Here is a 12,397-nt window from a genome sequence, read left to right on the forward strand (position 1 = left end):
AAGTATTTGTAAGATAACATTTTAGGTAACAACATGTAACATGTTGGATAACATGTTATTCTAGGAGAATAACATTTTATTATCACTTGAAAACATTTATTGGAATGAGGTCGAGAAATTACATATACGTATAAACTTTCATTTTTAAGACCAATTTCATATGCCTGGCACTGATGCAAATAATTTTCCCTGGAAGCTAGTAAATATCTGTACAGTATTCAAAATTTTATTTTCAATGTTCAGAATTAATACAGAAATTTTAGATCATTTCAGAACAAGGGAAAATTTTTTTTCATGAGAGACATTTTGAATATTGAACACCCAATAGTTGTAGAAAAGCCTTCACTGCCTTCTTCAAAGATACAAATGCAAACCTTAGTTCAAGAATACACAAACACTGATTCAATCACAAGAAGCACAAATATCTCTACTTTATGAAGGTAAGTAAATTACATGGGCTTGTATTACTATCATCATGACTCAAAAGGCATCTAGCAAGTGAAACAAAATTTAGACAGCTATACTTGTGGACACATTTGCATCATTGTAAGTGATCAAGGTTATGGAGTGCAGACATTAGTTTTGAAACCTATACTGAAATAGATTAAACCAAAACAATGAATGAGATAGTTATTTCATATAAATATCAAACAAATATACACAGAATTAATATACATATGGGGGAGTTTAAAATAGTTTGCCTTGCTGGCAAGATTAACATCACAGGTACAACTGCTTTTAATTATTACACTTGCAAAAGTATTATACTATGCTTTATGGTAATAATATTGCATATTTATACTACTAGAACAGTAATAAATGAGCACTGGAACATGCCATTTTTTTTATTGAAATCTATCACAAACAGCACCAAAGTTGTCACACTGCCACTTACAACAGCCTACAAAACAAATTTCAAAGTTCTACCAAAGCTGTACACACACAAATCCAGTCAAGAATCTTAAAAGCTAGAGTATTATATCAATAAAGGTGTAACATCAGTACAAACGTGCAAAATGTTTGATCTATCAAATTTGACTACAATCTCTTCACAACAGGAACATAATTGGCTATGCTTCCATGGGCAATACCAACCTAATATGCTAAATCACAGGGGCACCTACTTGATCACTGAGGTAAAATAGTTAAGACTGCAAGACATCGAGGAATGCAATCCAAGATTTTAACAGTAAAAGCCCCAAATTTCACAGCCCTGAAAATTAGAAGTGTACAGTTTTTGCACTTTAAATATCTTTAAATACATAGTACATGCAATATATTTTAAACTCCAGTGTTTTATACAACTTGTTGGGATTCAGCTGTCATGGCATATGTGGACCATGTACTTGTGGATGTGTTTGCAGTGCGATGTAAGTGCCTCATTTTACACACACCTTAAGACGAGACACAAACTATAAAATGCTCTTTGCATAAGTTCCTCAATTCGAGTAGGTTAAAAATAATTAACAAAACTGGGTGTGTGTGTATGAAATATAATATTTAGCATCTAAAAGCTTAAATCAAACTTTGTACATACAAATAAAGCGATGATTCTTCATGGCTATTTCAAGCCCATAAACAGTGTTTCCCAAACATCTGTCTATCCATCTCCCAACCTTGTAATGTCAAATAATAATAAAATTACCCATATCCAAATATAGTGGCCAGCAATTAATTTGCAGAAATAATAACTTGTAGAAACTTTAATAGCCATAGAGAGGACTAACATTACTCATGTGATGGAGTATTCACCTAACATGTGAATATGGCATCTGGAGTTTATACCAAAAACTAAATTAAAAATGAAGTAACTTTTACATGTTTGCTTTTGAATATGCAAGTTGTTAAATTGCTCAAACTATCTGCACTGCAGCTATTTATAGACCTACTAAAAAAAATCTGGAAATGGGTAATGAATAAAATATAACAATGATACATAGGATGAAGTTTAACATTTTTAGATTCAAGATGGATTAAAAGATGATTTGATAAGTTAAGATTTTGTCTGATTGGGTACTAGAGTCTATGATTAAAGATATGGTTCAACTTCATAGTTTGGTATTTGTACTACATTTGAGGATAATAGATTCAATGGATAATGCTGATAACTCCACTTGACAAAAATATTTAAAGCTCAAACTAAATATTTACAAAAATGTTCATCAAGCATCCAGTTTTGACCTAAAGTTACTGCTTACAGCAATTTGTTTCACTGAAAATATATAATACTAATGTCCAGCATAAAAAAAAGAAGTGTGCCTTTTGAATCATTTGAAATTTTAAACACACATAGGAGGTTATCCCATTCTGATATGCAGTTTTGGGGATTCCACTGTATTGCTTTAATTCTAGATATTACGAACTGGTACAGTAGAAAGAAATTTCTAACCTTGCTGAATTATACAAATGTTGACCACATAAATACAAATTTTCCATGCTGAATGTGACTCCATCTGAATTGATCTTTTGAGATATATATAAACTAATCTACATTCCAGTGTTTACTTGTTATACAAAACAAATACTAATAATTGTTAATCTGTTTTGAAATTGCTGAAGGCAAAAGCTGAGCTTAATTTAAGCATTTATTATATCCCAGCCAACTATTAATCCCAACGAAGAATGTAAAATGCCAGTGCCACTGATATTTAACATTTATAATGTTGTATTTAAAAGATGTGAATTTCAGAGTACAGTAAAGTACATGATCATTAATGTGCCATTTTCATGGGAAAACTGATATTAAACAATGACTAATCTATTAAATGTGTTGAGGGGGTAACAAATCTGACTAAACAAACATTTTTGAGCACCCAACTAGATGAGCAAAATGGTTAATTACCTATATTATATGATTACAATACAGAAAATAGAAAACTCATTATTCAAATACTATTTCTTCTCTATAATAACAGTTTATTATAGATGGAATAGATGGTGAATGTAACTAACAAATACTTTATTGTACATGGTTACTGGTAAAAGTATGGTTTGGGGAAATAGCATGAGAGGGAGGGAGGGGGGTGGGTGGATGTTTGTTTTTGTGTGTGTGTGTGTGTGTGTGTGTTCCAAACTGCTTTGCATTTTACACTTAGCTGGAATGTAAACAAGGATGGTGCACTTCTAGCCTCCTTTGTTTTGCAGTGTTGCGTAATGCACTCTGCACATCGTTTATACATCTCTGTACTCCTGCTCAAATAGAAACTGATTCTTCAAAATATTAGTTGGAACAAACATTTACATTGCAAAAGATGGGTACACTGGGTGCACCAGACATTTGTGTAATATATCCAGCTACCATTATTTGTTATTGGAATTCAGAGATTAGCATCAACAAAATAAATCTGAATACACTGAAATTGCTTATACCGTACAGTACTATAAGGGGCATAATTAGCCGACCTCTCTTGGTGTTCAAGAGAACTTGATAAATGCTTCCAAAGAATACCCTGATCAACCAAGCTGTGATTTATGTGTGTTGGGCTGTGAGCAGCTGCTTCCACCAGCCCGGTTGACCAGACCACCAACAAGGAGATCTGGTCTGAGACCAGGCTGTAGGGACATTAATCCCTAGAAACAACAACAGATAAGTATACTGTACATAACGATTCTTTTATAAATATGTATTGCTTTACATAATATTGCCTATTTGTTATTGTGTTAACATATTAATAAATACTGTATATGCTGTATGCAATGCCAGATGGAACTAAAATGGGTTAGTTGCCAATAGTCCAATTGAGTGAGAGTAGACTGTGTACCGGGTAGAATCACAGCCAACCATGCATTACCACACTACAACACAGCTATCCACAACTTCAAAAGGCTAGCTACAAAACTGTATCCAATATTATATATTATTTAAATTTTAATATCTGTACTCATTTGCTTATAATAAAACAGCTTAGATGGGTTGAAGCAGAGGAAATATTCCACAAATATGTTGAAGCTAATTATTTAATGACCAGAGCAGCAGGCTGCCATATTTACAATTATGAGCTTGCAGATTTGTAATTTACTTTTCTTTAATAGACACTAAACACATTCTCTTACGTTAGCTGATTTTCAGAGGCTTTGGCAACACATTTAAAACTATTGGTAGCTGACAATTTAGAGAATGTGAAACATTTCCAATTTAATTCACGAGTAAGAGAGGCTTAAATACATGTACTATGCACAAAAATACTGGGTCACCCAATGCAACATAGCAAGGGTGAACACAGGTTAGTGGCACCACTGGTGGGATTCATGGAAAATGGGGTCACTGTATGGCACACAAAATATCCACGCACATTACAGAGAGGGAACCGTTTTTAGCTGCTTATCTGATATATTATCCATACCATTGATGGCACTATAAGTTAGACTCCACAGTTAGCCAACTCAAGAATTATGCATGCTGCATTAAATAATTAATAAATAATTAATAATTAAAACAAATAATTAATTAATGCTGCTGTGATGAATTAAGCTCATCTGTTATTCATAATTAAGCACAGTAATTTTAAATTAAGGTATTTTAAATTTATTCAACTGATTTTATGAATCAAAATTTAATAAATTAATCATAGCTGAAAACTTAAAAACAGACTGAAATTTGTAACTGTGTTCTGTAAGAAATGTACACATTTGTTATGATAGTAAACAGAGATGTGTCAGAGTACAGATAGGTTAAAATTCCTCTACTCTGAGGTGGATAATGTAAAGTAACCTGAGATTTTACAAGGGCAGGGAATTTTATTAGTCTATGGGTTGAAGTGGTAAAGTCCAAGTACTGTACTGATATGGGAAAGTGCTTAAGCTCGTTCAGAATATTCACACACAAGGATCTAGGATTCCTTAATAACTATCATAATGAGGTACAAGGTACAAGAAATTGTAAAGGAGGGTCAGGCAGTATTGAACCAAAATTTAAAAGAATTTTAAAAGACTTTCACTACAATGACAGCAAAACGAAATTACTGTATTGCCAAGTCTATAAAACTATACCAATAAATAAAAAGAAATGAAAACCCAATGATTAATTGGTACAAATGTATGCATTCATAAAAATGTATACAGTATAGTAATGGAATTATTTAATTTTGATTTATAGCAAGTATTTTATACAATGTGCACGAGTTGATGTTCATCAAGTTATTCAATTGTCTTTGTGACAAAATATTCGTACTCTCCATCCTTTGTGAAACTGCTAAATGGAAATTTTAGTGACAATCCAAGTGTGTAGCATGCTCAACCCCATACAAGAAAATTGTAATGTCTTGATCAGCTTTACTCTAAGCTTTTATCTGAAAGAGACCACACCTATCCATTACAGCTTAGCATTATGTTTTCTCAAGAAGGAACTGTAAATTTTCATATTAAAGTGTATACGTTTTATATTTCATTACCTAAAATATAATTGCAAAGAAGCTTTGTAGCAAGTTATCTATTTATTCCTTATATTTTTAAGTCTGACAAGTCATCAAGCATTACTTTTCCAAACTCTCCCAATCTAAAGCCTCTGATAAATTTTGAAGCAGAAAGGATAATATCTGGAACTGTACGAACACCAGTGTGGTCACGAGTCTTCCTCACCCAGTTGTTTCTGGAAAAAAAGTGTTAAACATTGCATTACAGTACATATTTCTTGAGTGTTATAACAAGAAAAAAGGCAGGGGGTAGCAACTTTATTCTAAGGCAAAACTTTCTATATGGAAAATAAGTCCGATTCCTAATACAGTATGGTATGTCAGCTCGGGACCAGCATTTCCTGAAAATCTGGATGTAAGCGGGTTTTTGCTACGACCTTTCTGAATGGTAAGTAGCTGGAATTTAAATCTGAGGTGCTAAGTCACATCAACCACAGGATTCCTGTCTGGCCTACTGGAGACCAGAGCCAGAACCTAGCCTCCTCACAGAACCAGGGTTGGGGATTGTACCAATCACCCATTCAGAGACAGCATCCAGAATATAAATGAAGCAATACACAGAACTGAAAAGTTCACAGAAAACAAACCACTGAAACAGCCAAATGACTATGCAAACAATTCATTCATAACTAATTGGTTCACTTGAAACTAGTTCAAACACTCTAGTGCAAATGGCCACACAACTACCAGAATGCCCCCACCCAAGATCCCAAGCAGATACATCAAGTATTCACGAACATTCCAAGGCGAGGCTTCCTACCCACGTGACCTGGCTTCTCGGAAGCAAACTCCTGAACACACCAGAAAACTGTCAGTGCAAGGGAAGTGCTAGTGGGCATCCAGGGAAGAAAACCCCGAGTACATGTATCCCAAAGCACAAAAGAAGCCACACCCCCAAAATAAGCCAGAAAGAAAATATGCACATGAAGCTACAGTAATGCTAAAATCCTTGGACAATACACAAGCAAATAGCCACCCACAGGATGAATAAAGTCCAAGTACGGTTGGCACTTAGCCTAAAGCAAAAGGACTTTCTCACAACTGATGGACCACCACATCAGTGATAGAACTAACTGATCAGGAATGCCAGCTGGGATCAGTCCACCTGTTTGTGGCTAGCAGTCCTAACAAATTCAAACTACTGTAGTTTTGATTCAATCTATTGTTTCATTTAATTATTTGCAGAGTTGTCGGTCACTTATGGCTTCATTTTCTGTAAAACCTCCAGGTGTCTGTAAAGCTTCATTGACTTTCTAGATGCTTTCCTGGCAGGGTGATGAATTGTCACTCACACTGTACTTCTGGTGAGGGGGGGGGGGGACCAGGTTCTGGCTCTGGTCCCCAGTAGGCCAAACAAGAGCTCCTGAGAATAATGTAACCCTTTAGATGGAGCAATCTCAGTGAGATAGCTTCAGGAAGCCACAGAGGGACTTCCCTAGAAAATAATCTGAAGTTCAGTTCAAGAACTTGGTTAGGTTATGTAGGAAGAATGGTACAGTCAGTATATGACTTTGCATTAAATATTCTGTTTCAGCTTCCTTACTGAGCATATATTTTGTTCAATAAATTACATTCTTCCTATTTTGGTCAATTCTTGAAGCCTTTGACAACAGCTCTTATTAAATTTAAAGTGTTTCATATTTTTCAAAGTTAATCCAAGGGCTCTAGAATACCCACTTCACCCAGTTTAACACCGCTCTATCACACACTGCTTGTTCCCTGCTGAAAGTAGCCTTATGCACCATTTAAATATTTATCCCAAATGACATTTTGGCATTAATCCATCACATTATTCATGCCTCAGCCATGGCAAATATTAGGCAGATGATTAGTAATCCATTGAAAACCACAAAAATAATTCAGAAATTCAGAGAGCATACATACGTATTCATACATACACACACACACACACAAATATTGTATATAAAATATAATAAACGTATTCATACATACACACACACACAAATATTGTATATAAAATATAATAAAACTTCATACTTAGCTGCTGCTGTTAATAGAAGCTGCTGAATGTTGTCCACTGGTTCATCCAACCCAAGGTACTGAACATAGGAGAAGTTCCCACAAGAATTTAGCCTGTGAAGATATTCAGCAAAATTAGAAATTAAACTACAATATTCATAATAAAAAAAACAGCATGGAATGTAATAAAATGCCTCTTTCTGTATGAGCCTCAGTGGCTCCCTGAAGCTATCTCACTGAGGAGGTTTGCAACTATAAGGTCACATCAGCAGCAGAGTTCTGTTTGGCCTAATGGGGACTAGAGCCAGAATCTGGCCCCATCACAGAAGTGCAGAAAGCAGGTGACACTGTCACTCCATCAGGAAAGCATCCAGAAAGTTGGTAAATTAATACAGGCCACTACTACATTCTAAAGAATGGAAGCCTCAAAACTGCCAAATGAACTCGCCAAACAATGTAAACAAATGCTCAAATCTCTTGAATCTAGTGAGTGATCATTAGCCCCAACCCCTCCTTGCCAGTAAGTTGGGGAGGAGCCTGGAGCTACAGGTTTCTCCCAGCCTTCCAAGCGAGTTCTGGAGAACCTGGAAGGGAAGCCACTGGGGGTCATCCAGAAAAAGGCATTTCATTATATTCAATGGTGGTTTTCTGGTCTTTTTGCTTCTGAGATAACAAATACAGATGGGACGCCATAAATGCAGTCACCTACTTTTAACATTTCTGCTGTCTTTGAAGGGGTAAAACAGGGTGCCATAGATGGGAGGAAGCAAGAAAATATATGTTAGTAAACAAAAATAATAAAGAACTGAAAATGGATAAATTATATAAACATTAATATGGAGTCCAAGAAATCATAGCCCTAACGTTGAATGTAAGTACAGGTATTTTAACCACTGCACTGCACAGTGTCTTGAGGTGCTAGATCGAGGCTGAGCAGAGTGCCTCATGGTGATCATAAGTATAGCATAGGACTCAAAACTCACGTGGCTATAATTGGTTCAGATCAGTTTCCTCGGCTCTAGTAAACAAATGTCATTTAAAAAAAAAATTGTGGGCAACATTCCCGGGTGTGAGCACTGCTGTTCAGCTTGTGACCACAGCATTGGCTAAAATTTTCAAAATATACATGTAATTATTTTGCCATGATAGTATTACAGAAGAGCCTGAATGAGATATAGACTGTGTACAATGTTCAGATATCAGTGAATGCAATGTTGTTCAAAATGTTCACAGCACTAGCCACAGCACACTGCCATTGTTTGGTCCATCTAAGAATCTTTAAATGACTTCTCATGTTCCTTAATAAAATAAACTTATGGGAAAACTATTCATTTACAGGATATAGTGACCAGGATTCTGATAATAGCAGGATTGTGGTGATAATTAGCGATGTGTGTAGTATGGTAGGCGGAGGATTCTTGGTGAGGAGGGAGGGAGGTAGCGTTAGCTAGTTGGTGTGTGGCAGCCACTCTTGTTGTTTGGACTCACCATACCACCTTAGTGGCTTGCTATGGTGAACACAAATGTAGATACTTATTACACTATATACACATTATATATAACAGCAAAAGGAGTATGATGGGAGGAGCCATTTTGGTGAGGGAGTGAGTGAGGCTGTCGTCTGCTAGTTGCTGTGTTACTTGTCATACGGTTTTTTGTTGCCACTGTTCTTTGGACACCATACCAGCTTAGTTGTACAGTTATGATGAACAAAACATGTAGATACTTATATATAAAACTGTGTGTAAATAGTGTAATAAAAACAATAACAGTATGGTGGGAGGAGGAATGTTGGCAAGTGAGGTGTTGAAAGAGGGAGGAAGGTGGCATCTGCTAGCTGCTGTGTCGCGGCCAGTCTTGTTGTTTGGACTCACTATACCAACTTAGGGGTTCGTTATGAACACATATGTAGATAGGTATATACAACGTTTGTATATAGTGTAATAACAGCAAAAACACTGTTTGATTGAGCGTAGAATATAATATACAGTACATGTCACATATATGAGCCCCATAATTTTTAGTATAGTGATGTTCCACAAATTTAACTACTGCGTATAAATTCCAAAAATTACACACTTTTTAATAATATTACAGAAAGAAAAGAGAAGAAACGAATGAGAAACATCAAAATAATTGTAAAAAATTATATTTGCGGCAATTGCCGCCCCACGGGGTGGAAGGGTCGAGTAACCCCAAGTGCTCTATCGCACAGCGCCCATAATTTGCTCAACTTCTCAGCTCCATCACGGCTAAAGTATATTACATACAATTTTTTTAGTTTCCGATGATTAGAGACTGTATTTTAACAATACAGTATAAGAAGAGAAAATCATTTTCTGCGAAGGATTTATTTTCGGCACACAGCAGGGATGTCATATTTTAAGACCACACAGCACGGTGGTTAAACCCACACATTCGGTGTTTATTAACTTACCAGTAAAGAAGGTAGTCTGCCATGATGTCTTCCCCAACCAGATGGTCTTTGATGGTAGCAGCCAGTGCTAGCTTCAAGCCTGTCTCTAAACTATTAATCTTTGGTGCCATCACGCCAGGTGTGTCTAGTAGGTATACTTTAGGGTTATTGCACACCTGCCAAAAGACAAATTATTACCTTAATGACAAACTATATGTATTTATAGTAAAATCTATAGCTCTATAATTTGATACTATATATATAATACAAATGTAGATACTTATTATACTATATACACACGTTTTATATATAACAGCAAAAGGAGTATGTTGGGAGGAGCCATTTTGGTGAGAGGGTGAGTGAGGCACTTGTGGACATGGTTGGGTGACGTGTTCTGCCACCATGCACTTTTTCCTATTAACACTCTAGCTACTTACCATACTTATCTTTCCCAAGCGTTTATTACTAATCTAAGAATTTATGCTCACTTTAGTGGGCAAAATACGTAACTTACTACTGCACAGTACTGTATTTCAGCTATTTTTTGTACATGTATTATGTCTTACTGATTTTCTCTTTTCTTCCTCTGTCAAGTCTGCAACCCTGTTTGCTAACTTCCTTACATTTACCTAGCAGACTTTTTTTACTCGGCCTTATCTTGAGGGATGTTACTGTATACTTTCTCAAACTGTAAGTTCATCGATTTTATTTGTTTTTACTACATAAGCTGCAGTACCATTTAAAACAAAAGTTTTACTTTTGTTAAGATGTTTTGAGCTTAGCAGTTTCAAAAATATTTCTTGTATTATCCCTAATTTTTATTTATTTTTTTTTATTTTGCCCTGAAGGGCGAGTTTATGTTGCTTATTTGTTTTTTACTTTGTTGTTGGGACAAAGTGTTGGGACAGGAAGCCGGTAAGACTTATCAAGGTCCTGTCCAACAACTGGCCATTTCCAAGAATGCAACTCTCAACACACTGCTAATTTCAAGATACAGTTCCTATTTATTGACAGGTGAACAGAGGCAGCAGTTTAAGGAAACATACCCAAATGTCTCACCTTCACAAGAATCAAACCCAAGACCAATCAGTTGTGAGCCAACTGCACTAACCACTGGGCTACTTGCATATGTTTCATGAAGCAATTCTCAATTTTTTCTTACATAGCTTCTGAAACTTTTAACCTTCGAAGTGTGATTATCATGTGTTGATAATCTAGTGCGACGTGATCATCGTCAACTAAAGATCTATATGTTTGAATATAAATGTTGCCGACATAATAAAATAATTTTGTGTCATATGGACTTCAGCTCCTGGTTCCCATCAACACATGATGACTATACTTAACTGGTCAACATAAATATCTTCAATATACAAGTAAGTAATTATTAACAGAAGGCAACACGTTGTATATACATGTACTGTATTTATTTTGGTACTACTGTACATTCTTTTTACTTTTGTATGCCTTACATTTGAACATACAGGGTACAGTACAATATTTCATATGAATAAATAAAAAATAACTTGGTTTTATATTGTGATGGAAGCCAGGATCAAACAATAAAGTCAGAGCAAACATTAACCACTGCCTAGGCCAAAATAAAGGTATATACTGTACAGTATATGATTGTGCAGTCAGGGTAACAATTTTGATGATAGTCACACCTTACAGATTAAACTGTCAAATTCTAATGAATGAATAAGGGGAAGGATACAATACTAGAACACACTCAGCTCTGCAAGTATTTGAGAATATGAACTTTAATGATCCTTATTCCCATCAGATACATACACTGTATACAATTATAATACTTGTAATGCCTGGGACTTACCTTTATTCTCTCCAGTACACTCTGCGTTATGCCAGGAACTCCTCCAACCTGAGTAGCTTTACTTCTCCGTGTGTGTTTAGCTCTCAAAGCATTGATAAGTGACGACTTTCCAACATTAGGTATGCCAATGACCATCATCTGATATTCCGACTCTTCAGAGCGGTTGTAACGCTCTGATTTCTGCACCAATTTGGAAACTCTTGGAATTATGCTTTTTATGCCACTGCTGTCTGGATTCTTGCAGTTAGTAAATATAATATCTTTCACTCCTTGACTTTCATAATAGCTTATGATGCTGTTTCTGTCTCTCAGATCAGCAAGATCCATTTTATTTAAAACAAAAATATGGGGTTTGAGAGTTGATAAACCTAATCTTTGTTCAAACAAAGAATTTCTTCCTGTTATTGGAATTCTTGCATCATGTACCTCTATAATGCAATCCACACTTTTCAATTTCTGCTGCATCTTGTTCATGCCTCTTGCCATGTGACCTGGGAACCAATGTGCAATATCAAGTTTCTCTACACTAAATGTCTTACGCATCCGTAATCCATGTCTGACAACATGGGCAGCCATTTTTTAATATTAAAATGGAACTTTCAAGGCAATGTATCTCAAAATATTTTTGGACCAGTGTTGCTATTATGATCAATTATTTTCAATACACACCAGACCTTAACTTACTGTCATCACAGGCAAAAATCATTGTAGAAAAATATAATTAAATTAATAAGCACTTAACAGCTGAACATTTTA

General features: G+C 35.5%; 1 protein-coding gene across 1 annotated transcript; it reads right to left on the reverse strand.

Moving 5' to 3' along the window:
- Positions 1 to 74: 74 nt before the first annotated feature.
- LOC123761808 (mitochondrial ribosome-associated GTPase 1) lies at positions 75 to 12,217 on the reverse strand. Its single transcript, XM_069330670.1, has 4 exons — positions 11,642 to 12,217; positions 9,829 to 9,983; positions 7,410 to 7,505; positions 75 to 5,587 (listed from the first exon to the last, which is right to left on the reverse strand). The coding sequence occupies exons 1-4, from the start codon at positions 12,215 to 12,217 to the stop codon at positions 5,440 to 5,442; spliced, it is 975 nt and encodes a 324-aa protein (XP_069186771.1). The 3' UTR covers positions 75 to 5,439.
- Positions 12,218 to 12,397: the final 180 nt, after the last annotated feature.

The sequence above is a fragment of the Procambarus clarkii genome, chromosome 24, assembly GCF_040958095.1.
Source record: "Procambarus clarkii isolate CNS0578487 chromosome 24, FALCON_Pclarkii_2.0, whole genome shotgun sequence".
In the NCBI taxonomy this organism is placed as follows: Eukaryota; Metazoa; Arthropoda; class Malacostraca; order Decapoda; family Cambaridae; genus Procambarus; species Procambarus clarkii.